Source organism: Elephas maximus, chromosome 4 (genome assembly GCF_024166365.1).
Source record: "Elephas maximus indicus isolate mEleMax1 chromosome 4, mEleMax1 primary haplotype, whole genome shotgun sequence".
In the NCBI taxonomy this organism is placed as follows: Eukaryota; Metazoa; Chordata; class Mammalia; order Proboscidea; family Elephantidae; genus Elephas; species Elephas maximus.
In genome coordinates this window covers 107946409-107973886 of record NC_064822.1, presented here as the reverse complement: position 1 = coordinate 107973886, position 27478 = coordinate 107946409, and the positions used below count along the sequence as shown (strand labels likewise).

Sequence of the window (27478 nt, the reverse complement as noted above, 5' to 3'; positions counted from 1 at the left end):
TTCACTGCTTCTATATGCCCCTCAACTTTTCCATACACGCCCTATTAAAAAGTCTGATAGTTAATTCGTAAGAGATGTCAAATACTGTGGGAATGAAAATCCAGTGAAATCCTTAATGGTTTTTGTCCTATTCATTTTGGATTCTTTAGATTGAAGGTCTAAGAGACCTTTTCAAAACAGCAGAGAGAGAGATGTCTATGAATTTCAACTGGGAAGAAAAATTTCATGATAATCAGCTAAATGGTAAAAGTAAATGTTGGGGAGGGGCTCATGAATGAACATTAACTGCTTCCAGAAGCCAGGCACCTGGGCAGAGTGGCCTTGGGTTATGTCTGCTTCTGTCCTCTCAGAAAATGACAATTGAGCAGCTTATCACACAAGACAAAAACAAATATTGCCCTTAAAATGTAAAAGCTCAACTCCTGTGTTCCTCTTGTCTTTCAAGGGAGGGTTATGTCCCTAAAGTAGCCCCCAGTTCCGTACCGAGGTTAACAGAAGGAGTGGTTCAACTTTGGTGGAAAAAAAACACAACAGGTCACTTCTTGCCCAGGCCTTTGGGCGAATGCCTCTAAGCCATGAGGAAGAGTCCCACCCTGGTGGGGAGAGCGCTGCTGGTGAAGGAGAAAACCTGTGTGGGAAGAAGGCACACAAGGGAGTGTCTGAGTAAGCAGAAAAGAAAAAAAAAAAGGAAGGGACAATTACCACAGATCAGCTCCTTGTCTCCTTTGTTTGAGAACATGACTAACTCATTACTTCAGTAAATTTGCATCCAAACTTATTGTGTTGTGATCAAGTCAAGGCTGGAAGGCAGGAGAATTTCTCTATGACTAAAGGAAGCCAAAAAAGCAATCTTCATATTTCATATCTTTCTAGAAGCTGGAGGTGATCTCACTATTTGTAAAGCTTGGCCCATCCCAACTTGCAAGCTCACCTTCCAGGACTGAGCCCAGCCCATTCTCACCATATATAAAGTGCGCTGGGAAGCCCTGCTCAGAGTTTCCCTCCTGTCAGCTCCACACCACAGCTCCTCACACTTTCCTCACCTTCTCATCTTTAGAGAACCATGTCTAGCAAATCCACCATCATCCGCCGTGGCTTCAGCACCAGCTCGGCCAGAGTCCCTGGAGTAAACCGCTCAGGCTTCAGCAGCGTCTCAGTGTCCCGCTCCAGGGGCGGTGGTGTCCTCGGTGGGGCCTGTGGAGGAGCTGGCTTTGGCAGCAGGAGCCTCTATGGCCTGGGGGGCTCCAAGAGGATCTCCATTGGAGGGGGCAGCTACATCACAGGGGGTGGATGTGGCAGCAGAGTCGGAGGTGGCTATGGCTTTGGAGGAGGAGCCGGGAGCGGATTTGGTTTTGGCGGTGGAGCTGGTGGTGGCTTTGGGCTTGGTGGTGGAGCTGGCTTTGGTGGTGGCTATGGGGGCTTCCCTGTCTGCCCACCTGGAGGCATCCAAGAGGTCACTGTCAACCAGAATCTCCTCACTCCTCTGAACCTGCAAATTGACCCCACCATCCAGCGAGTGAGGACTGAGGAACGGGAACAGATCAAGACCCTCAACAACAAGTTTGCTTCCTTCATCGACAAGGTAAGACACGAGGACATTCCCTTCAGCAAGTATTTTACAGTCTCCTAACTAGAGAAACAATAAGCTTGCTGCCAGGGAGAGATTTAGGAAGGGAAAGAAGAGGAGTCAGTTTAGCATTCCACAGGGGTCCACACTGGCTCCATATTGACAACAGGTAGAAGTGATGGAAATAATTTTGAAAGAATGAATCTTTTGAATGGCTTTTATTCCTGGATAGGAAATTTTCTCTATTTTTGATAACTCTGAAGCATAGAAAGGGAATGAAAGAATGTAATGGGTTCACTTTCATTTCTGAAGTTTCTAAGAGATTCCAAAGAAAAGTCCAGTCACAAACTGCTCTGTTGCTCTGTGCAGGATGGGGAAATAATGAAAAAGAAGTAAGAATAATAATGTTTGGTTCAGATGCAGAAATATTCATATAATCCATAGAAAAATAATTTATTCTACAAAGAGGATGACCATCAATCAAGGATATTTTAGAGGAGATTCTTGCACTAAATGGGAAGTTAGATTTCGATCTAATAATTGGATAACATTTAACATCCCTTCTGAGCTCCTATATAAAATACAAACTTTGCACAATACATCAGGTAAATAACATTTTTAAACTAGATTTAGAATTCTTCTTGCCAAGACAGGAGAATGCTGAAAACAACTGATAAGTTCCATAACTTCAGGGTGGGAAAAGTTCAAAGTTTCATGGGGGAGTTTCACTGGGGAGGTCACTGGGGTATGAAAGGAAAAGGTTTCAGGAACAGCACTCTCAGCCTGAGCCTCTGAGCTGCCTCTCTTAGGCCAGAATCAAGGAGACCTCCCAGACCTGCTTAGACACCTGGGAACACAGACACTTCATTCTTTCCTTTGCCTACACATGGCCACTTGTTTCCTTTCCCTCCAGGTACGGTTCCTGGAGCAGCAGAACAAAGTCCTAGACACCAAGTGGACCCTGCTCCAGGAGCAGGGTACCAAGACTGTGAGGCAGAACCTGGAACCCTTGTTCGAGCAGTACATCAACAACCTCCGCAGGCAGTTGGACAGCATCCTTGGGGAGAGAAGCCGCCTGGACTCTGAGCTCAGGGGCATGCAGGACCTGGTCGAGGACTACAAGAACAAGTGAGTTAAAGAGAATTTGTAGGGCATAGTCCTTGAGGATGGATCTTCAAGTAATAGATATCACAAGATACAAAACTGACCCTACAATTCCTTATAAAACAAGTCCAGTGGAAAAAAAAAATTAAAGTCTATGAACAAACCCAAAAAACAAAAGAGAATTATACGTAGAATAGGAAAGGTAAAAAAAGAAAAGAAATTGATGAAACATAAAAATCATCATTTAGGCTCTCTGAGGCAAGAAAGGAAACCCTGGTGGCATAGTGGTTAAGTGCTACCGGCTGCTAACCAAAGGTCCGCATTTCAAATCCACCAGGCGCTCCTTGGAAACTCCGTGGGGTAGTTCTAATCTGTCCTATAGGGTCGCTATGAGTCGGAATCGACTCGATGGCACTGGGTTTGCTTTCATTTGGTTTGAGGCAAGAAAGCTCAATTAGTAAATATTAAATTTTATGGAAAGCATTGGATCTCAGATTGCTTTTTCTACATCATCTTACCCATTTGCTAAATTATACTATGCCTTCTTCTTCTTCTAGATATGAAGATGAAATCAACAAGCGCACAGCAGCAGAGAATGAATTTGTGACTCTGAAGAAGGTTGGTTGATTCAGATCATGGATTCAGGTTTCTTTATAGGAGCAGAATTGGTAGACAGCCTAAAAATTGAATAGGCTGGGGATGAGGGCTCAGCTGATTTAAGGTGTTGGTCTTTCCCCAGGATGTGGATGCTGCCTACATGAATAAGGTTGAACTGCAAGCCAAGGTCGATAGTCTTACAGATGAGATCAATTTCCTGAAAGTCTTCTATGACGCAGTAAGTATCTCTATCCCCATGTTATGTAGTCTAGTGGGGTTCAGTAATGGGTGGAAGATTCTTGGGCTGGAATCCCCTGTGAATGTCTCTGGAAAAGGTGATCTTACAATCTTCTGTCCTGCAGGAACTGTCTCAGATGCAAACCCACATCTCAGACACATCTGTGGTCCTGTCCATGGACAACAACCGCAACCTGGACCTGGACAGCATTATTGCTGAAGTCAAAGCCCAATATGAGGAGATAGCTCAGAGGAGCCGGGCTGAGGCTGAGTCCTGGTACCAGACCAAGGTGAGCAGTGAGTTGGCAGCTGTGAGGAAACCTGTGCCCCTCTCGCTGATGGTCCAGTTAGCTGAACCAGCAAGAAAGTGGTCTTTATTTGAGAAATGTATTTCAGAGAAGCTGGGGTCTTCTCACAGGATATATGTCCTTTCATGGTTAAAGTGGACATTTACAGTATTTATGCCCAAATATATTAAGTAAAAGAATGCAACTGCAAGAGGAAACTACCTTAGATAAGCAGCTAGTGATCTTTCATTTTATCTTATTCCTGAATCCTGGGTCTCAGAAACATTGTACAGAATATCACCTTCCCGGAAGAGAAGAAGATCAACAGTAGTCCAATAATAAGAATGCTGTGTGATTCAGTTGTACAGTAGCTAAAAACCTTGAAACATCAACTTTTCCCACATTCCCTAGATGAGAAACCATTAGGTTCAAGTTTTTTGAATGCCTGGTCAAGAACTGAAAGCCACTGTCGGCATGTGAAAACCCATACCCAGTGTCTCTCTCTCTCTGGGCCACAGTATGAAGAACTGCAGATCACCGCAGGCAGACATGGTGACGACCTGCGCACCACCAAGCAGGAGATTTCTGAGATCAACCGTGTGATCCAGAGGCTGAGGTCCGAGATCGATCATGTCAAGAAGCAGGTACAATAGTGGGGGAATAGAGGGGAATAAAGAGGGCGATGGTGAATGAAAGCAACATTCCCTTGTTAGTCAATCAGGCAGTCATCAACCATCATCTGTGCAGATTTCTGGGTTCTGAAGGAACAGCAGGGGAGGGAAGATGATCCAAACCAAGAGTGCGATATGAACATGTGGAGGGAAACATTCCCAAGTGTTCAGATCTGAAAAAAATTTAGGCTAGAGACATTGTAAAGGAGGTACACAAGAAGAATGACTGACTTGGAAATTGCAAAGGAACATATTGGGAAGGAAAAATGCAGAAAGCTTGAGGAATCTAGTGGCAAATCTGTACAAGTTAAAGGTGAAAAAGGAGAGAGGAACAAAGGCAGAGCGTGAAGAGCAGTGTTGCCCAAGTGTGTTGGAGACTGAGGTAAGAAAAAGGCAGGATCTTTAGAGTGTGAAGTGAAAACCCACCACTTTCACTGAGGATGTTTTTAATTTCATGTAGGTTAGTGTGTCATCCTCATCAGATCATCAATAATGGTCCTGGTTTGGCTTTGGAGACAATACAACAAAATGAAGTGAGACCCTTCATTCCAATGTCTGCTGTACTGTCTTCCATCAGTCACCACCCACACCCTCATTCAGGGTGGTTAACACAAAGCAGCATGGGTCTTTGTCAAGCGAGTCCCAGACATGAAAAGTTTTAAAGTACTGAGACTTGGTAGGAAGAGTCAAAACTCCTCTTCATCAATTCTGTGTTGTACGATTCTACATCACTGAGAAAGGAGAACCAGGAATAGACACAACAGAAAAATCAGATTACAAATTCATTCTTTTTCTTTTCCCCATCAAGTGTGCCAACCTCCAGGCCGCCATTGCTGATGCTGAACAGCGTGGGGAGATGGCCCTCAAGGATGCCAAGAACAAGCTGGCAGATCTGGAGGATGCCTTGCAGAAGGCCAAGCAGGACATGGCCCGGCTGCTGAAGGAGTACCAGGAGCTGATGAATGTCAAGCTTGCCCTGGACGTGGAGATCGCCACCTACAGAAAGCTGCTGGAAGGAGAGGAATGCAGGTGGGTAAAACAACTTTCTCAAACTTCTGGATGGTATCTCCAGGATATCCAGCCCCTGAGCACGCATTTTGGCCAGTACAGTCATGACCATAATCGCTATTCTCGAAAAACGACCTAAAGGACCATTTCCCCTGGACTATTCCTCACTCGATGGCACTGGATTTTGGGTATTCCTCAGATTGAGGCTTCCCCCACTAATTCAGCTAATGGCTTTCTAAAATCTCATCTTCCCCGTGTTTCTTGTCCTCCTAGGCTGAGTGGGGAAGGCGTTGGACCAGTCAACATCTGTAAGTACTTTTGTATGCCTTCCTCCCCTGCCTTTGCTCTTCTGCCTGGATTCAGGCTGGCAGAAGGAGTTTCACCATGTTTCATTGTTTCCTTTTCCTCTCCCCTCACAGCTGTAACGCAGTCTACCATCTCCGGTGGATATGGCAGCTCTGGTGGTGTTGGCAGTGGCTTAGGCCTGGGTGGAGGCAGTGGCTACTCCTACAGCAGTGGCTTCAGTTCCGGGAGTGGCAGAGGCATTGGAGGTGGCCTCAGCTCTGCTGGGGGCAGCAGTTCCACCATCAAATATACCACCACCTCGTCCTCCAGTAGGAAGAGCTACAAGCACTGAAGTTCTACCACCAGCTTCCGGTTCTCCAATGCTTCAGGCCCATTGCCAGCAGCACAGCCTCCACCTCAGGCTGCCTCTCTTCTCCTGGCCTCTCATCTTCTCTGCTGTCTGAGTTAGAGCTGATGTTGCCTAGTGTCCTCATTTCCTCTCTTTACCTATACCTGCTCCACCTGAGCTTCCTTTTCACACCATCACAATGTCAACCTCTGAGTTTACATCATAATTTAATCACATGTGATGTTTCACTTTGTTTCTAAATTATCCATCTCTTGCCGCCAATGTCCTGCATCTGAGACTAAACACTTCAACAGAATTCCCTCTGCCACAGTTAATTATAGAAACTCAGTCTAGATTATACTCCAGAACGGGACAATTTCCCTTTGATTTCCAGTGGCCCAGGAGTTCCCCATCTTACAAGTGTTGTGATCCTCCCTTGCAGTGGCCATGGAGGCACAGGTGACAAGCCCTATGATGTACAGAGTCTGTATCCCTGTGATGTTTTCTTTGCTCTTTGATCTCTGGTCATTGCCAAATAAAGCAGACTTATAATATATTGCGTTGTTTCAGTTTCTTTGCCTTGGCACCAATGGCTCTTAAGATTTTTCACCTCACAAAACCTCTCTCATTTTTGAGAGATACCCCAAATCCCCATGTCCCTCACTCCCTCCTTATAAAAGTCTAATAAACAGTAATTTGACATTGTGATGCTCAGGGTTCCGCCTCATATCAGATCCCATCCTAAATGTTTAGCAAGTGAAATGGGAAGGATCTGGTCCACCATCATTGGACACTCTCATTTTATTGCCCGTACCATGTTCCAGCACCTTGGTCCCTCTGATTGGTGTCTGAGGCCATGCCATCCCCTGTCCTACCACTCACCCTTAATTTCCAGGTGGAGAAACATATTCCTGGCCAACCAAATCAAAAGAATATTTGACAAGAGCATAGAATGTTTGGTTTATACTTAGAATTGCCTTCCTGACCAAGAAACTTACCTGACAACATGTACCCAGAGCATTAAAAAATGAGCATACTTTTGAATTATACTTCTAAAAATATATCCTGAGGAAATAGTACAAATGCAGAGAGATGTGCTTACATAGATGTGTATCACAAGAATATTCACAACAGGGAAAAACTGGAAGCACTACAGTAGATCATATTGAGCACCCAACACACTCAGACACAAAATTCAAATTCTCATTTCTTGAACTGTGAAGGCAAGCCAAGAATGGAAATTCCCTTCTCCTCACTCTCTAAGAATCTAAAGCAGTCCTGGGCCTCCCATGGAGATCTAGGAACAGTCCGGTCTGTGTTGCTCAGAAGGGGTGGTCCATATCTTCTCTCACATGTGACCTATATTGGTTTGACTTCTATGAATGGGTAATAGGAAACTCAGAACTCAGAGTGAGGTTGGTCTGTCAACTTGTACTGCTCTGGGGCCACACCAGTCCTTGTTTCTCCCCAGAGGGACAATGATTCCCCCAGCCCCCTGGCTCTCATATCACAAGAGAAATTTTCTTGGATCGACTAATATACGGAGGGTATTTCTGGAAACTGCCGTATCAATATCTTGCTGTGTTCACCCCTAATCATTCCCTCAGCCACAAGCGTAGCCTGTTACGTTACTGCCTCTTTACTTTTCTCACAGAACTTCCCCAACAGCAAGTAAGTGATGACTGGCTTCTGAAATCTAAGCCTACTTGCCACATACATTATTATGTGCCAAAGAGGAATAATGGAAAGGAAAATAACTGACAAGGAAAATTACCTAGGCTATAACAATGTATCAGTCTGGTTGCTCTAGAGAAACAGAACAAAAAATGAAGCTGAGAAATAATCACCAATGGATTCTAAAATCTCAGAGAAAAATTTTATGGTATACATTATTATTGAGAGACTAGGCTGAAAAATGCTCATATCTCCAAACATCCCTAGTATTATGTGTCTCGTGATATGATACAATAGAGAAGACATAATAGGAACTATGAAATAAATGTGCCTGAAACAATTGAACTAATCTAATCAAGTCTCTAATGCAACTACCAGAACATAGAAAATATTCTTGGATTGGGCATAGAAGCAGTTAAATGATACCAACAGGAAATAATCAGCCAAATCCAGAATGCAAACACTCTATTAAAAACAATTCATCTACTATTCAGTGGCATAAAAAAAAACAAAAGGAAGGGTCTGTTATAGAACAAATGAACTTAAGACACATAACAGTCAAGTATAACATGTGACCTCTTGTGGATATAGCTTCAAGCAAACCAGCCACAGAAAGACATCTTGGAGATAATTAGAGACATTTGAATATGAACAAGATATTAGATTTCATTAAGGAATGATAATTTTAATAGATTGTATTGGTCATGGTTCTTCAAATAAACAGAACTAATAGGACATAAATATATAGAGAAGATAGATATAGAGACAAAAAGGAGAAAAAAGGAGAGATAGGTTTTAAAGAATTGGCTCATGTGATCATAGGGGGCTTGCAAGTTTTAAATCCGTAGGTCAAATGAGAGGCTGGAAAGTCTGGTACGATATTGTCTTAGTTATCTAGTGCTGCTATAACAGAAATATCACAAGTGGACAGCTTCAACAAAGAGAAATTTATTTTCTCACAGTAAAGTAGGCTAGAAATCCAAATTCAGGGCTTCAGGTCCAGGCGAATGCTCTCTCTCTCTGTTGGCTCTGGAGGAAGGTCCTTCTCACCTATCTTAACCTAGACAAGGAGCTTCTTCTTGCAGGAGCTCTGGGTCCAGAGGATGTCCTTGTTCCTGGCATTGCTTTCTTGGTGGTATGAGGTCACCTCTCTCTGCTCCTTTTGAGAGATAAAAGGTGGTGCAGGCCATACTCCAGGCAAACTCCCTTTACATTGTATGTGGGATGTGACATGGGTAAAAGTGTTACATCCCACCTAATCCTTTTTAACATGACCTAATCTTGCCTCATTAACAACAGCCAGAGATTAGGATTTATAACACACAGGAAAATTGCATCAATCAGAAAATGGAGGACAGCCATACAACACTGGGAATCATGGCCCAACCAAGTTGACACTTATTTTTGGGGGACACAATTCAATCCATGACAGATATCTATGTTGCAATCTTGAGGCCAAATACATTTGCTTCTCAGAAACCTCAGTTTTTGCTCGTAAGGCCTTTAACTGATTGAAAAAAGCCCACCCACACTATTAAAGATAACCAAAATGTGAGGGTTTAACACAAGAGTCACAACAATAGTCTCAAAGATATCAACGATCGTGAAGGTGTTGAAGGACCAGGGAACATTTTCTTCTGTTATGTATAAAGTTGCCATGAGTCGGAACTGTGTCCATTGCAACTAACAACAACAATCTTCTTTATAAGCGTCAACTAATTGCAAATGTTAATCACATCTACCAAATACCTTCACAGCAACATCCAGACTATTTGACCGAACAACTGTTACCGTAGGCTAGCCAAGTTGACACACTAAAATTAAGCATCACACGGATATAATATTGTTATGCAGTTAGACTAAAGAATTAATTGCTTAGGCACATATACGGAATGAGCCCCTGGGTGATAGAAATGACTGAAAAACTCAGCTGCTAACAAAAAATTTGGAGGATCAAATCCACACACAGTCTTCCAGGAACAATGGTCTGGCGATCTACATCAAAAACTATCAGCCATTGAAAACCATATGGAGCACAGTTCTACTCGGACACACATGGGGTCGCCATTATTCAGAGTCAATTCAGCGGCAACCTCTACAGAGGTAGGCAAATGCACTCAATATTTGCAAGTGAAAAAATTGATGCTTGGATTTCTTTTCAAATACTCCAACAAAGGAAGAAGAACAGGGGAATTCGATATAATTGGTTGAAGCTGTTAAAATGGTTGAAGTTGTTTAAACTAGATGATTGGTATATGGAGGTTCGTATACAATTCTCTTTGATTTTATGTGTTTGAAACTTTCAATAACACAAAATTTAAGTAATAACGTACATTGTTATATGGAAGAGAGCTCAAGTATATACTGGGATTAAATACCCGTGACTATAAACATGATGTGCTCTAGAAAATCTTCGGATGACTCACAACATTACTCTAGGGAGGTGGAGGCATTAAAAACAATGATGTCTGCATTGAATAAGGTTGTTTTGATTAAGTGAGAGTAAAAAATAACATCTATAAGCTAATTTATTAGCTTAATATTTTAAAGAATACAATATTCTACGCATGAATATGTGAATGAAAACCAAAAAAAAAAAAAACCAAACCCATTGCCATCGAGTGGATTCCAACTCATAGCGCCCCTAAGGGCAGAGTAGAAGTGTCCCGATAGAGTTTCCAAGAAGCAACTGGTGGATTCAAACTGCTGACGTTTTTGGTTAACAACCATAGCTCCTAACCACTACACCACCATCTAAATTTAACCTAGTGGAGGAAAGTGAGGCATTTCCCTCTTCTCCTCAGGAATTACCAAAAAACAACAAGGGGAACAAGAAGCATAAAGTAAACTCCAATCACCAAAATTAAAAGATCTTAAAATCTCTGGACCAAAAAACAGAAGAAGGACTCACAGAAATAGAAAAGTATAATCAAAAGGGTCAGGAATACTGAGAGGGATGCTTACAGCTGCAGATCCAAGAAAAGGCCAGTGAAGAACACTCTCAAAAACCAACAAAACAAAACCAAACAACATTGTAAGCACAAAGCAAAACCAAACAAAGCCTCACATTGAGGTTTTTCCACATACCAGGCACTGTTGACTCATTTAACTCATGCAAAGTCAATGCCAATGGCACTTCCTCAGGTCTAAACCCAAGAATCCCTTGTTTGCAACAACGGGAACAGGGTGTGTGGGCTGGGGGCAAGACCCCATTTGTCATGAAGCCTCCAGATGCTATGAAGCCAAGGCTGAATAACGAAGCAGAGATAAGACTCATTTGCAGCACAATTTGTCGGTAAGAGAAAGAAAGCAAAGAGACTGAATTGTAAACCACCCTCCAGTGATCTTGATTGACTGGCTAGGATTAAAGATAAAAAGAATTATTCACACAGTCCTGGAATATGGCCCCAATATCTCCCCTCAGGGGCCAGGTGGCACAGAAGTTAAGCACTTCGCTGCTAAACTACTAGCCGCTCCTTGGGAGAAAGATGTGACAGTCTGCTTCCATAAAGATTTACAGCCTTGGAAACCCTCTGGGCAGCTCTATTCAGTCCTAAGGAGTCACTATGAGTCAGAATTCAACTCAGAATACATTCTGCAACGTATGGCTATGCCGGGAGGACTTTACCTCAATCAAAGATGATTACTATCCAGTAAGGAAAAATCTTAGGGCCCACAAAAGATACTACAAGGTAAAAAATCAAAGGAACAGAAAAAACAAAAGGCAGAAAAAGGACACTCACCAGAAAATAAGTCACTGTGAAATATTAACAAACAGCTCAATGAAATAATTACCTCTAGATCAAAGGAGAACGAAGGGACCATAGACTAAAACAATAATATATAAAACATTAGATTGCAGAGTTCAGGAAAAAAGCAGAGAAAATAAGTAAATAAAGGAAGCCATGTCAGAAACAAAGGCCAAACTAAAAGCAGCACAAAGGGATTAGACATTGCTGAATGCCCAATGATGGACATACAGAAGAAGGCTGAGAGAAGCCAGCAATATGACATGAGGATCGGAGAGTGTGAAAAGAGCTGCAAGCAAAAATATAACTATGAAAGACAAAACAGTTTCCAAGCATAATTGGAAACCATAAGGAAAAGAGAATATACATGAGAGACTGGAGATTGTATACACAGAGAGAGAACCCACACTGCAGAAAGGCATAAAGAAGGAAAGCTGCTAGAAGGATATACAAGGAACCGGTAACAGTGCTTTCCTACAAATAGGGGAACTGAGTGGCTGGGGAATAGTCTTAATTGAAGCACATATTTTGTTTCATAAATGTGTGTTACATATTCAATTTTAAATATGTGAATAAATGTGTAAATAAAAAATATTCAATATTATAAGTAGACATTCAACTATGTCTACATGGGGAAAAAGGTAAATACATAAGAGAAACTTCCTTAGCTTCTGGATTTAACTACTAGTTTATAGAAAATACAGAGAGGGTGGTGGGCATATAGGAGTTCATTTTGTTGTTCTACTTTTTCAGCTGAATAAATAATTAAAAGAAAAATTTTTAACTTAATATTGGCTTTTATTGAGAACACAGTGATCCTTCTGTTGGGGCATATGCAATGGATTACATCTGATCTCTAATGTCCCAAATGGCAGGAAAGATTAGGTCGGGGAGAAGAGATCACTCAGTATCACTCGGTGCATTGTGATACACGACCATAAAATGTCCAACCTTTGCTGGAGACAGTGACTAACTCCTGACTACAGTGAATTGGGAATAGTCTTATTGTATTGTGATCAAGTCAAAGCTGGAAGGCAGGAGAATTTTTCCCTGACTAAAGGAAACTAAAACAGCAACCCTCACATTTCATAACTTTTCTAATAACCTGGGTGTGATCTCACTCTTTGTAAAGCTCAGCCCTTCCCACCTTGCAAGCTCACCTTCCAGGGCTGAGCCCAGCCCATTCTCACCATATATAAAGTGCGCTGGGAAGCCCTGCTCAGAGTTTCCCTCCTGTCAGCTCCACACCACAGCTTCTCACACTTTCCTCACCTTCTCATCTTTAGAGAACCATGTCTAGCAAATCCACCATCATCCGCCGTGGCTTCAGCACCAGCTCGGCCAGAGTCCCTGGAGTAAACCGCTCAGGCTTCAGCAGCGTCTCAGTGTCCCGCTCCAGGGGCGGTGGTGTCCTCGGTGGGGCCTGTGGAGGAGCTGGCTTTGGCAGCAGGAGCCTCTATGGCCTGGGGGGCTCCAAGAGGATCTCCATTGGAGGGGGCAGCTACATCACAGGGGGTGGATGTGGCAGCAGAGTCGGAGGTGGCTATGGCTTTGGAGGAGGAGCCGGGAGCGGATTTGGTTTTGGCGGTGGAGCTGGTGGTGGCTTTGGGCTTGGTGGTGGAGCTGGCTTTGGTGGTGGCTATGGGGGCTTCCCTGTCTGCCCACCTGGAGGCATCCAAGAGGTCACTGTCAACCAGAATCTCCTCACTCCTCTGAACCTGCAAATTGACCCCACCATCCAGCGAGTGAGGACTGAGGAACGGGAACAGATCAAGACCCTCAACAACAAGTTTGCTTCCTTCATCGACAAGGTGAGCCATGACAATGTTTTTCTCTCCATCAGGTATTTCAGAGTCTTCTAACTGAGAAACAATGAGTTTGCTGCCAGTGGGGAGACTTAGGAGGAGAGAGGAGGGGCCCTGATTAGCATTCCACAAGGATGCCACACTGGCTCCATGTTGGCAACAGGCAGAGGTGATGCAAATAATTTTGAAATAATTAATCTCTTCAGTGGCCCTCATTCCTGCCTAGCAAGAGTTATCAGCTTCTGACGATCCTGAAATATAGAAAAGAAATAGAAGAATATAATGTGTTTCCTTTTCCTTGTGAAGTTTCTAAGCAATTACAAAGGAAAGTCCAGTCATAAAGAGCCCTGAGCTCTGGAAAGGAGGGGGGAAATATGAGTTTATGTTAATAGTGGAGGAAGAATTTGGAAAAGGAGAGCTAAAAACTCTGCACAACTTGATGACAGTAATCAATGTCACTGAATGGTACACATAGAAATCATTGAATTGGTGTACCTTTTTTGCATATATTTTCTTCAAAAATTAAAATAAGTTATTTAAAAAATAATAAGGAAAGAATATTTTGCCCAGGTGCAGAAGCATTTATAGAATTTATAGAAATAAGAGCTTATTCTAGAAAAAGAGGATGACCATCACTCAAGAATGTTTAAGAGGATACTCATGCACTGAATGGGAACTTGGATTCCAATCTAGCAATTAGGGAACAGTTAACATCCCTTCTAATTGCTCCCCAAATGAAACTCTTTGCCATCAAGTTGATTCTGGCTCACAGTGACCCAATAGGACAGAGTAGAAATACCCCCATAGAGTTTGAAGGCTGTGATCTTTAGGGAAGCAGACTGCCACATTTTTCTCCCACACACAGGTTCATGAGTTCAAACCCTGAACCTTTTGGTTCGATTGTGCTTAACCAATGAGCAACCAGGGCTACTACTAAAAAAAAAAGTTTTGTAGAATAAATCCTGTAAATGCTATTTTGTTAACAAAATTTATGTTTCTTCTGCTCAAGAGGACAGACAGTGTTGACAATCACTGATAGGCTCCGTAACTACGGGCTGAGAAAAGCTCAAAAACCCTTGGGGGAGTTCCATGGAAGATCTGCGAAGTGTGAAGGAAAAACATTTGGGAAGCAGAACTCTCAGCTTGAGCCCTGAGCTGCTCCTCCAAGGCCAGAACCGTGGAGACCTCCCAGACCTGCTTGGAGACCTGAGAACACAGGCACTTCTTTCTTTCCTTTGCCTACGCATGACCACTTGTTTCCTTCCCCTCCAGGTACGGTTTCTGGAGCAGCAGAACAAGGTCCTAGACACCAAGTGGACCCTCCTCCAGGAGCAGGGCACCAAGACCGTGAGGCAGAACCTGGAACCCTTGTTCGAGCAGTACATCAACAACCTCCGCACGCAGTTGGACAGCATCCTTGGGGAGAGAAGCCGCCTGGACTCTGAGCTCAGAGGCATGCAGGACCTGGTAGAGGACTACAAGAAGAAGTGAGTTAAAGAGAATTTGTAGGGCTAGTCCTTGAGGATGGCCCTTTAAGAAATAGATATCACCAGATAAAAAATTGCCTTTACAATTCTTTAGCAAAACCAGTCCCATAGAAATAAAACTCACGAATTACTGTCTACAGCCAAATTAGAAACACAACAGGGAAGTAGGGGTAGAAGAGGAAGGGTAATAAAGGAAAGAAATTGATGAATCATAAAAATCATCCTTTATGCTCTCTGTGGAAAGAAAGCTAAATTTGTAACTATTAATCTTTATGGACAGCATCAGATCTCAGGCTGCCTTTCTATATCATCTTACCCACTGGCTAAATTCTATTCTACCTTTTTCTTCTTCTAGATATGAAGATGAAATCCACAAGCGCACAGCAGCAGAGAATGAATTTGTGACTCTGAAGAAGGTTGGTTGATTCAGATCATGGATTCAGGTTTCTTTATAGGAGCAGAATTGGTAGACAGCCTAAAAATTGAATAGGCTGGGGATGAGGGCTCAGCTGATTTAAGGTGTTGGTCTTTCCCCAGGATGTGGATGCTGCCTACATGAATAAGGTTGAACTGCAAGCCAAGGTCGATAGTCTTACAGATGAGATCAATTTCCTGAAAGTCTTCTACGACGCAGTAAGTATCTCTATCCCCATGTTATGTAGTCTAGTGGGGTTCAGTAATGGGTGGAAGATTCTTGGGCTGGAATCCCCCGTGAATGTCTCTGGAAAAGGTGATCTTACAATCTTCTGTCCTGCAGGAACTGTCTCAGATGCAAACCCACATCTCAGACACATCTGTGGTCCTGTCCATGGACAACAACCGCAACCTGGACCTGGACAGCATTATTGCTGAAGTCAAAGCCCAATATGAGGAGATAGCTCAGAGGAGCCGGGCTGAGGCTGAGTCCTGGTACCAGACCAAGGTGAGCAGTGAGTTGGCAGCTGTGAGGAAACCTGTGCCCCTCTCGCTGATGGTCCAGTTAGCTGAACCAGCAAGAAAGTGGTCTTTATTTGAGAAATGTATTTCAGAGAAGCTGGGGTCATCTCACAGGATATATATCCTTTCATGGTTAAAGTGGACATTTACAGTATTTATGCCCAAATATATTAAGTAAAAGAATGCAACTGCAAGAGGAAACTACCTTAGATAAGCAGCTAGTGATCTTTCATTTTATCTTATTCCTGAATCCTGGGTCTCAGAAACATTGTACAGAATATCACCTTCCCGGAAGAGAAGAAGATCAACAGTAGTCCAATAATAAGAATGCTGTGTGATTCAGTTGTACAGTAGCTAAAAACCTTGAAACATCAACTTTTCCCACATTCCCTAGATGAGAAACCATTAGGTTCAAGTTTTTTGAATGCCTGGTCAAGAACTGAAAGCCACTGTCGGCATGTGAAAACCCATACCCAGTGTCTCTCTCTCTCTGGGCCACAGTATGAAGAACTGCAGATCACCGCAGGCAGACATGGTGACGACCTGCGCACCACCAAGCAGGAGATTTCTGAGATCAACCGTGTGATCCAGAGGCTGAGGTCCGAGATCGATCATGTCAAGAAGCAGGTACAATAGTGGGGGAATAGAGGGGAATAAAGAGGGCAATGGTGAATGAAAGCAACATTCCCTTGTTAGTCAATCAGGCAGTCATCAACCATCATCTGTGCAGATTTCTGGGTTCTGAAGGAACAGCAGGGGAGGGAAGATGATCCAAACCAAGAGTGCGATATGAACATGTGGAGGGAAACATTCCCAAGTGTTCAGATCTGTAAAAATTTAGGCTAGAGGCATTGTAAAGGAGGTACACAAGAAGAATGACTGACTTGGAAATTGCAAAGGAACATATTGGGAAGGAAAAATGCAGAAAGCTTGAGGAATCTAGTGGCAAATCTGTACAAGTTAAAGGTGAAAAAGGAGAGAGGAACAAAGGCAGAGCGTGAAGAGCAGTGTTGCCCAAGTGTGTTGGAGACTGAGGTAAGAAAAAGGCAGGATCTTTAGAGTGTGAAGTGAAAACCCACCACTTTCACTGAGGATGTTTTTAATTTCATGTAGGTTAGTGTGTCATCCTCATCAGATCATCAATAATGGTCCTGGTTTGGCTTTGGAGACAATACAACAAAACGAAGTGAGACCCTTCATTCCAATGTCCGCTGTACTGTCTTTCATCAGTCACCACCCACACCCTCATTCAGGGTGGTTAACACAAAGCAGCATGGGTCTTTGTCAAGCGAGTCCCAGACATGAAAAGTTTTAAAGTACTGAGACTTGGTAGGAAGAGTCAAAACTCCTTCTTCATCAATTCTGTGTTGTACGATTCTACATCACTGAGAAAGGAGAACCAGGAATAGACACAACAGAAAAATCAGATTACAAATTCATTCTTTTTCTTTTGCCCAACAAGTGTGCCAACCTCCAGGCCGCCATTGCTGACGCTGAACAGCGTGGGGAGATGGCCCTCAAGGATGCCAGGAACAAGCTGGCAGATCTGGAGGATGCCTTGCAGAAGGCCAAGCAGGACATGGCCCGGCTGCTGAAGGAGTACCAGGAGCTGATGAATGTCAAGCTTGCCCTGGATGTGGAGATCGCCACCTACAGGAAGCTGTTGGAAGGCGAGGAGTGCAGGTGGGTAACACATACAACTTTCTCAAACTTCTGAGTGCTGTCTCCAAGACACCCAGGCCATGAGCAGAGCTTTTGGCCACTATAGTAATGACCATAATTGCTGTCCTCAGAAAAAAACCAAAAGGACCATTTCCTCTGGTCTATTCCTCAGATTGAGGTTTCCCACACAGATTCAGCTAATGGTTCTCTGGGATCTCATCTTCCCTGTGTTTCTTGTCCTCCTAGGCTGAGTGGGGAAGGCGTTGGACCAGTCAACATCTGTAAGTACTTTTGTGAGCCTTCCTCCCTTGCCTTTGCTCTTTTCCCTTGATTCAGGCTGGCAGGAAGAGTTTCAACATGCTTCATTTTTTCCCTGTTTCTTTCCCTTCAAAGCTGTGTCTCAGTCAACCATCTCCAGTGGCTATGGCAGCTCCGGTGGTGTTGGCAGTGGCTTAGGCCTGGGCGGAGGCAGTGGCTACTCCTACAGCAGTGGCTTCAGTTCTGGGAGTGGCAGAGGCATTGGAGGTGGCCTCAGCTCTGTTGGGGGCAGCAGTTCCACCATCAAATATACCACCACCTCGTCTAGGAAGAGCTACAAGCACTGAAGTTCTACCACCAGCTTCCGGTTCTCCAATGCTTCAGGCCCGTTGCCAGCGGCACAGTCTCCACCTCAGGCTGCTTCTTCTCTCCAGACCTCTTGTGTTCTTTGTTGTCAGATTAGAGCTGATGTTGCCTAGTATCCTCATTTCCTCTGTCTGCCTATACCTGCTCCACCTGAGCTCCCTTTTCTCACCAATACAATGTCAACCTCTGAGTTTACATCATAATTTAATCACACGCGATGCTTCACTTTCTTACTAAATTATCCATCTTCTGCCACCAATGTCCTGCATCTGAGACTAAACATTTCAAGAGGATACTCTCTGCCACTGTTAATTATAGAAACTCAGTCTAGATTATACTCCAGAACAGGACAATTTCCCTTTGATTTCCAGTGGCCCAGAGTTCCCCATCTTACAAGTGTTGTGATCCTCACTTGCAGTGGCCGTGAAGGCGCAGGTGACAAGTCCTATGATGTACAGAGTCTGTATCTCTGTGATGTTTTCTCTGCTCTTTGAACTCTTGTCATTGCCAAATAAAGCAGACTTATTATATATCGCATTGTTTCAGTTTCTTTGCCTTGGTACCAATGGTTCTTAAGATTTTTCCCCTCACAAAATCTTTCTCATTTTTGAGAGATACCCCAAGTGCCTGTGTCCCTCACTCCCTCCTTACAAAAGTTTAACAAACAGCAACTTGGCATTGTGATGCTCAGGGCTCCATCCCAGATCAGATCCCATCCTAAATGTTTAGCAAGTGAAATGGGAAGGAATGGGCCCACCATCATTGTATACTCTCTTTTTACTACCATACCATATTCCAACACCTTGGTCCCTCTGACTGGTGTCTGAGGCCACGCCATCCCCTGTCCTACCACTCACCCTTAATTTCTGGTTGGAGAAACATATTTCTGGCTAACTAAAGCAAAGAGCATTTGACAAAATGCATAGAATGTTTGACTTAGAATTGCCTTCTTGACCAAGGAACTTACCTGACAACATGTACCCAGAGCATTAAAAAATGAGCATACTTTTGAATTATACTTCTAAAAATATATCCTGAGGAAATAGTACAAATGCAGAGAGATGTGCTTACATAGACGTGTATCACAAGAATATTCACAACAGGGAAAAACTGGAAGCACTACAGTAGATCAAATTGAGCACCCAACACACTCAAACACAAAATTCAAATTCTCATTTCTTGAACTGTGAAGGCAAGCCAAGAATGGAAATTCCCTTCTCCTCACTCTCTAAGAATCTAAAGCAGTCCTGGGCCTCCCATGGAGATCTAGGAACAGTCAGGTCTGTGTTGCTCAGAAGGGATGGTCCATATCTTCTCTCACATGTGACCTATATTGGTTTGACTTCTATGAATGGGTAATAGGATACTCAGGACTCAGAATGAGGTTGGTCTGTCAACTTGTACTGTTCTGGGGCCACACCAGTCCTTGTTTCCCCCCAGAGGGACAATGATTCCCCTAGCCCCCTGGCTCTCATATCACAAGAGAAATTTTCTTGGATCGGCTAATATACGGAGGGTATTTCTGGAAACTGCTGTATCAATATCTTGCTGTGTTCACCCCTAATCATTCCCTCAGCCGCAAGCGTAGCCTCTTACGTTACTGCCTCTTTACTTTTCTCACAGAACTTCCCCAACAGCAAGTAAGTGATGACTGGCTTCTGAAATCTAAGCCTACTTGCCACATACCTTATTATGTGCCAAAGAGGAATAATGGAAAGGAAAATAACTGACAAGGAAAATTACCTAGGCTATAACAATGTATCAGTCTGGTTGCTCTAGAGAAACAGAACAAAAAATGAAGCTGAGAAATAATCACCAATGGATTCTAAAATCTCAGAGAAAAATTTTATGGTATACATTATTATTGAGAGACTAGGCTGAAAATGCTCATATTCCCAGATCAACCTTAACATCCCTAATGTTATGTGTCTCATGATATGATACAATAGAGAAGACATAACAGGAACTATGACATAAATGTGCCTGAAACAATTGAACTAATCCAATCAAGCCTCTAGCTACCGGAATATAGGAAATTTTCATGGATTGGAAAGAAGTTAAGTGACACCCACAGGAAATAATCTGCCAAATCCAGAATGCAAACATTCTGTATAAAACAATTTATGTACTATTCAATGGCATAAAAAAGAAAAGGAAGGGTCTGTTATAGAACAAAAGAACCTTAAAGAGACATAGCAGTCAAATATAACATGTGAACCTAGTGTCGATATAGCTTCAAGCAAACCAGCCACAAAAAGACATCTTGGAGATAATTAAAGATATTTGAATATGAAGAAGATATTAGACTTCTTTAAGGAATGATGATTTTAATAGATTTTATGGGTCATGGTTCTCCAAATAAACAGAACCCATAGGATATAAATATAGAGAGAAGACAGATATAGAGATAGAAATGGAGAAAGAGGGAGAGATTTTTTTTTAAGGAATTGGCTCATGTGATTGTAGGGGGCTGGCAAGTTTTAAATCCATAGGTCCAATGACAGGCTGGAAAGTCTGGTAGGATATTGTCTTAGTTATCTATCTAGTGCTGCTGTAACAGAAATACCACAAATGGATGGCTTTCACAAAGAGAAATTTATTTCCTCAGAGTAAAGTAAGCTAGAAATTCAAATTTTCAGCTCCAGGCAAAGGCTTTCTGTCTCTGTCGGATCTAGAGGAAGGTCCTTATCATCAATCTTCCCCTAGACTAGGAGCTTCTGCACACAGGAAACCTGGGTCCAAGGGACAAGCTTTGCTCCCCACACTGCTTTCTTGGTGGTATGAAGTCCCCTCTCTCTGCTCCTTTTGAGAGATAAAAGTTGGTGCAGACCACATCCCAGGGAAATTTCTTTTACATTGGTTGAGGGATGTGACCTGGGTAAAAGTGTTACTTCCCACCCTAATCCTTTTTAACATAATCTAATCTTGCCTCATCAACAACAGGCAGAGATTAGGATTTATAATACATAGGAAAATTGCTGCCAAGAAATATGGAAGACACCTTCCTGGCCAACTGACTGGAAGAGATCCATATTTATGCCTATTCCCAAGAAAGGTGATCCAACCGAATGTGGAAATTATAGAACAATATCGTTAATATCACACGCAAGCAAAATTTTACTGAAGATCATTCAAGAACGGCTGCAGCAGTATATCGACAGGGAACTGGCAGAAATTCAGGCTGGTTTCAGAAGAGGTCATGGAACCAGGGATATCATTGCTGATGTCAGATGGATCCTGGCTGAAAGCAGAGAATACCAGAAGGATGTTTACCTGTGTTTTATTGACTATGCAAAGGCATTCGACTGTGTGGATCATAACAAACTATGGATAACATTGCGAAGAATGGGAATTCCAGAACACTCAATTGTGCTCATGCGGAACCTTTACGTGGATCAAGGGGTAGTAGTTCTGACAGGACAAGGGGATACTGATTGGTTTAAAGTCAGGAAAGGTGTGCATCAGGGTTGTATTCTTTCACCATACCTATTTAATCTGTACGCTGAACAAATAACATGAGAAGCTGGACTAAATGAATTAAAATGGGACATCAGGATTGGAGGAAGACTCATTAACAACCTGCATTATGTAGATGACATAACCTTGCTTGCTGAAAGTGAAGAGGACTTGAAGCACTTACTAATGAAGATCAAAGACCACAGTTTTCAGTATGGATTGCACCTCAACATAAAGAAAACAAAAATCCTCACAACTGGACCAATGAGCAACGTCATGATAAATGGAGAAAACATTGAAGTTGTCAAGGATTTCATTTTACTTGGATCCACAATCAACAGCCATGAAAGCACCAGTCAAGAAATCAAAAGACACGTTGCATCGGGCAAATCTGCTGCAAAGGACCTCTTCAAAGTGTTGAAGAACGAAGATGTCACCCTGAAGACTAAGGTGCGCCTGACCCAAGGCATGGTGTTTTCAATCGCATCCTATGCATGTGAAAGCTGGACAATGAATAAGGGGACTGAAGAAGAGCTGACACCTTTGAATTGTGGTGTTGGGGAAGAATATTGAACATACCACGGACTGCCAAAAGAACGAACAAATCTGTCTTGGAAGAAGTGCGACCAGAATGCTCCTTAGAGGCAAGGGTGGCGAGACCGTGTCTTACATACTTTGGACATTTTGTCAGGAGGGATGAGTCCCTGGAGAAGGACATCATGCTTGGCAGAGTACAGGGTCAGCGGAAAAGAGGAAGACCCTCAGCAAGGTGGATTGACACAGTGGCTGCAACAATGAGCTCAAACATAACAACGATTGTAAGGATGGCGCAGGAGCCGGCAGTGTTTCGTTCTGTTGTGCATAGGGTCGCTATGAGTCGGAACTGACTCGACGGCACCTAACAATAACAACAACAGGAAAATTGCATCAATCAGAAAATGGAGGACAACCACACAACACTGGGAATCATGGCCCAACCAAGTTGATACTATTTTCAGGGCATACGGTTCAATCCATGGCGGATATCTATGTTGCAATCTTTAGGCCAAATTCATTTGCCTCTCAGAAACCTCGGTTTTTGCTCATAAGACCTTTAAGTCATTGAACGAAGACCCCACATTACCAAAGGTAATCACAATGTGATGAATTGACATAAGTCACAACAAGGGACTCAAACATATCAACGATAATGGAGATGATGCAGGACCAGGCAACATTTTCTTCTGTTATATATGAAGTTGCCATGAGTCGGAGCTGTCTCCATGGCAACTAACAACAGCAACAATCTCCTTTGTTAAGAGTCAACGAATTGTAAATGTTAATCACATCCACAAAATACCTTCACAGCAATGTTTAAATTAGTATTTGACCAAACAACTGGTACCATAGGCTTGCCAAGCTCACACACAAAATTAACCATCACATAGATACGATATTGTTATACAGTTAGACTGAAGAATTGAATTGCTTAGGCACATATACTGAATGAGTCCTTGGGTGGTACAAATGACTAAATGCTCAGCTGCTAACACAAAGTTTGGAGTTTCAAATCCACAAGAGTCTCCTCAGAACAATGGTCTGGCGATCTACATCAAAAACCATCAGCCATTGAAAACCGTACGGAGCATACTTCTATTCGGACACATATGGAGTTGCCAGGAGTCAGAGTCAGTTCAATGGCAACTGTTAAATAAGTAAGCAAGTATACTCAATATTTACAAGTGAAAAAACTTGATGTTTGGATTTCTTTTCAAATACTCCAACAAAGGAAAAAGAATAGGGGAATTAGATAAATTAAGAAAATGTTTGAAGCCATTTAAACTAGGTGCGATCATATAGGATCCTCTTTAATTTCATGTGTTTGAAATCTTCAATAACACAATTTTTTTTTAATTCATTTTTATTGTTCTTTAAGTGAAAGTTTACAAATCAGGTCAGTCTCTCATACAAATACTTACATGCACCTTGCTATACACTCCTAACTGCTCTTCCTCTAATGAGATAGCACAGTTCTTCCCTCTACTCTCTCTCCTCGTGTCCATTCGGGTTGTTACTGGCCCCCTCTGCCCTCTCATCTCCCCTCCAAACGGGAGATGCCAACATAGTCTCATACGTCTACTTGATCCAAGAAGCTCATTCTTCACCAGTATCATTTTCCATCCCATATTCCAGACCAATCCCTGTCTGAAGAGTTGGCTTTGGGAATGGTTCCTGTCCTGGGCTAACAGAAGGTCTGGAAACCTTGGCCTCCGGGATCCTTCTCGTCCCAGTCTGACCATTAAGTCTGGTCTTTTTACAAGAATTTGGGGTCTGCATCCCACTGTTCCCTTGCTCCCTCAGGGGTTCTCTGTTGTGTTCCCTGTCAGGGCAGTTATCGGTTGTGGCCGGGCACCACAGAGTTCTTCTGGTCTCAGGCTGATGTAATCTCTGGTTTATGTGGTCGTTTCCATCTCTTAGGCTCATAATTACCTTGTGTCTTTGGTGTCCTTCATTCTTCCTTGTTCCAGGTGGGTTGAGACGAATTGAGGCATCTTAGATGGCTGCTTGCTAGCGTTTAAGACCCCAGACGCCACTCTCCAAAGTGGGATTCGGAATGTTCTCTTGATAGATTTTATTATGCTAATTGACTTAGGTGTCCCCCAGAAACATGGTCCTCGAACCCCTGCCCCTGCTACGCTGGCCTTTGAAGCATGCAGTTTATTCAAGAAACTTCTTTGCTTTTGGTTTAGTCCAGCTGTGTTGACCTCTCCTGTATTGTGTATTGACTTTCCCTTCAGCTAAAATAAAACTTATCTACTATCTAATTGGAAACCCTGGTGGTGTAGTGATTAAGCGCTACGGCTGCTAACCAAAAGGTCAGCAGTTCAAGTCCACCAGGTGCTCTTTGGAAACACTATGGGGCAGTTCTACCCTGTCCTATAGGGTTGCTAGGAGTTGGAATCCACTCGACAGCAGTGGGTTTGGTTTTCAGTTACTATCTAATTAGTGAATAGCCCTTTCCCTCCCTACCTACCCCCTCTCATAACCATCAAAGGATACTTTCTTCTCTGTTTAAACTATTTCTCAAGTTCTTATAATAGTGGTCTTATACAATATTTGTCCTTTTGCAACTGACTAATTTCACTCAGTATAATGTCTTCCAGATTTCTCCATGTTATGAAATGTTTTGTGGATTCATCATTGTTCTTTATAGATGTATAGTATTCCATCGTGTGAATATACCATAATTTATCCATTCATCCATTGATGGGCATCTTGGTTGCTTCCATCTTTTTGCTATTGTAAACAGTGCTACAATGAACATGGGCGTGCACATATCTGTTCATGTAAAGGCTCTTATTTCTCTAGAACATATGCCGAGGAGTCGGATTGCTGGATCGTATGGTAGTTCTATTTCTAGCTTTTTAAGGAAGTGCCAAATTGATTTCCAAAGTGGTTGTACCATTTGACATTCCCATCAGCAGTGTATAAGTGTTGCAGTCTCTCCACAACCTCTCCGACGTTTATTCTTTTTGTGTTTTTTGGCTTAATGCCAGCCTTGCTGGAGTGCGATGGAATCTCGTTGTAGTTTTGATTTGCATTTCTGTAATGGCTAATGATTATGAGCATTTCCTCATGTATCTGCTAGCTACCTGAATGTCTTCTTTAGTGAAGTGACTGTTCATATCCTTTACCCGTTTTTTTAATTGGCTTATTTGTCTTTTCGTAGTTGAGTTTTAGTAGGATCATGTAGATTTTAGAGATCAGGTGCTGATCTGACACGTCATAGCTAAAAACTTTTTCTCAGTCTGTAGGTAGTCTTTTGACTCTTTTGGTGAAGTCTTTGGATGAGCATAGGTGTTTGATTTTTAGGAGCTCCCAGTTATCTTGTTTCTCTTCTGCATTTAGTAATGTTTTGTATACTGTTTATGCCATGAATTAGGGCTCCTAACGTTGTCGCTATTTTTTCTTCATGATCTTTATTGTTTTAGATTTTGTATTTAGGTCTTTGATCCATTTTGAGTTAGTTTTTGTGCATGGTGTGAGGTATGGGTCTTGTTTCATTTTTTTGCAGATCGATATCCAGTCATGCCAGCACCATTTGTTAAAAAGACTTGTCTTTTCCCCAATTAACTGACTTTGGGCCTTTGTCAAATATCAGCTGCTCATATGCAGATGGATTTATGTCTGGGTTCTCAATTCTGTTCCATTGGTCTATGAATCTGTTGCTGTAGTGGTACCAGGCTGTTTTGACCACTGTGGCTGTATAATAGGTTCTAAAATCAGGTAGAATGAGGCCTCCTCCTTTGTTCTTCTTTGTCAGTAATGCTTCACTTATCTGGTGTCTCTTCCCTTCCATAAGAAGTTGGTGATTTGTTTCTCCATCTCATTAAAAAATGTCATTGGGGAGAGGTGGAGCCAAGATGGCGGAATAGGCAGACTTTTCCGTGGAGCCTCTTTACAACAAAGACCTGAAAAAACAAGTGAAACGAGTATATTTGTGACAAGCTGCGAGCCCTGAGCATCAAAGGCAAGCTTAGACAATGAACTGAGGGGCAGGGAAAGGAAGAGACCGTTCAGAAGCGGAGAGGAGTTGCCGGACCTGAACCGTGGGGAGCCCTCAGGCACCATTTCTGGAGTGGCTGCCGCAGTGGGCTCGTCCTAGCGTTCGGCCACAGTTTCCTCTGGGAGAAGCAGCCAGCCACACAGCCCACTCACTCCTCCGGAACCTGAGCAGGAGGGCACTCTCGGCAAAATCTAAGTACTTGCGTATATTTTACTGCACCCCCCCACCCCCAACCCAGCTTCAGCGGCTGAATCCCTAGGCCTGAGATAGACCCTGGTGAGCACCTGGAGTCGTCCTCCTGGCCTTGGGGAAGGAAAAAAATTCCAACTCGGGGGAAAGATAATTTGCTAGCTCCATTAACTGGGGGAGCTCAGGACAGAACCGGTTCCTGTCCAGGCATAAAGCATCCGTGGACCTTGAGCACCTTTCCCTTTTGCATGGACCTGTGTGAGACTATTTCAGGAGAATGGGCCCTTGTTGGCAAACTCCAGCCATTTCAAACTCCATTTGCACCGGGCATTTGTGTGGAGCCCTGGGCAGGCCCAGACCAGAGCAGGACAGGAGAACAGCAGTCCAGGCTGGTCAGCTGGGGTGGGCACAACCAACGAAGGAGGACTGTTCCTGCCAACACCTCTCCCCTCAGACACGACAAAGCGATTCTACCCTGCCACCTGGGGCTCAGATCACACTGGATCGCTCAGCTCCCCAGAGAGGAAGTTTTATTGGGTCATGATCATTTTCGGAGAGGTGGGTGTTTGACGTTTGACATTGCTTTGCCTATTAAACAAGGTCCTCACCTACCCACAACAGGGACCTAAGGACTGGTGGCTCCACTTGGGTCGCCCAGCCACCCACGACAGGGGCCCAGGGATAACTGGTACCTCCCAGTCCTCACAACCAAAAATTTGGGGTGCCCATGGTCCCCCTGCAGAGCCCACCCACCAGCACGCTTTAAGGAACAGAGACGTGTTTTCCTCAGAGACACTTGGGGGTCGGTTCTCAGCCCCCTGCCTTGTTCAGAGCGTGAGCCGTGCTGCAATCATATACCGGTATATACACCAATCACCCCTGCCCGTCTAAGACTGTAGGACAGAGCCTGTACCACACACTTGATATCAGCTACCTGGAAACCTGAGCTGAATTCATACAAGAAAACTGAATGGACTCCTAGATTGATGTACCTGAAACCAGCTCTAGCCAGCTGGGGACAGGACACCAGAGCTCCAAAGGTGAAAATAATCAAGCTAGCTCACTCAAGCAACCCACAGGGGTATACCAAAACAAAACAAAGCAAGCAGTTACGACCCAGTAAGCAAGCATAAACTAATACAATAACTTATAGATGGCTCAGAGACAACAGTCAATATCAAGTCACATAAAGAAATAGACCATGATCACCTCAACAGGCTCTCAAAACAAAGAATCCAGGGATCT

General features: G+C 43.2%; 2 protein-coding genes across 2 annotated transcripts; both read left to right on the top strand.

Moving 5' to 3' along the window:
* Positions 1 to 621: 621 nt before the first annotated feature.
* On the top strand, positions 622 to 6108 carry KRT6A (keratin 6A). The gene is made up of 10 exons (XM_049881553.1): positions 622 to 663; positions 1058 to 1582; positions 2481 to 2695; positions 3229 to 3289; positions 3411 to 3506; positions 3631 to 3795; positions 4311 to 4436; positions 5272 to 5492; positions 5745 to 5779; positions 5891 to 6108. Exons 2-10 carry the CDS (start codon positions 1064 to 1066, stop codon positions 6106 to 6108), a joined length of 1656 nt encoding a protein of 551 aa, XP_049737510.1. The 5' UTR covers positions 622 to 663; positions 1058 to 1063.
* On the top strand, positions 622 to 18023 carry LOC126074731 (keratin, type II cytoskeletal 6A-like). Its single transcript, XM_049881554.1, has 10 exons — positions 622 to 663; positions 12815 to 13339; positions 14606 to 14820; positions 15176 to 15236; positions 15358 to 15453; positions 15578 to 15742; positions 16258 to 16383; positions 17219 to 17439; positions 17665 to 17699; positions 17812 to 18023. The coding sequence occupies exons 2-10, from the start codon at positions 12821 to 12823 to the stop codon at positions 18021 to 18023; spliced, it is 1650 nt and encodes a 549-aa protein (XP_049737511.1). The 5' UTR covers positions 622 to 663; positions 12815 to 12820.
* The last annotated feature ends 9455 nt before the right edge of the window (positions 18024 to 27478 follow it).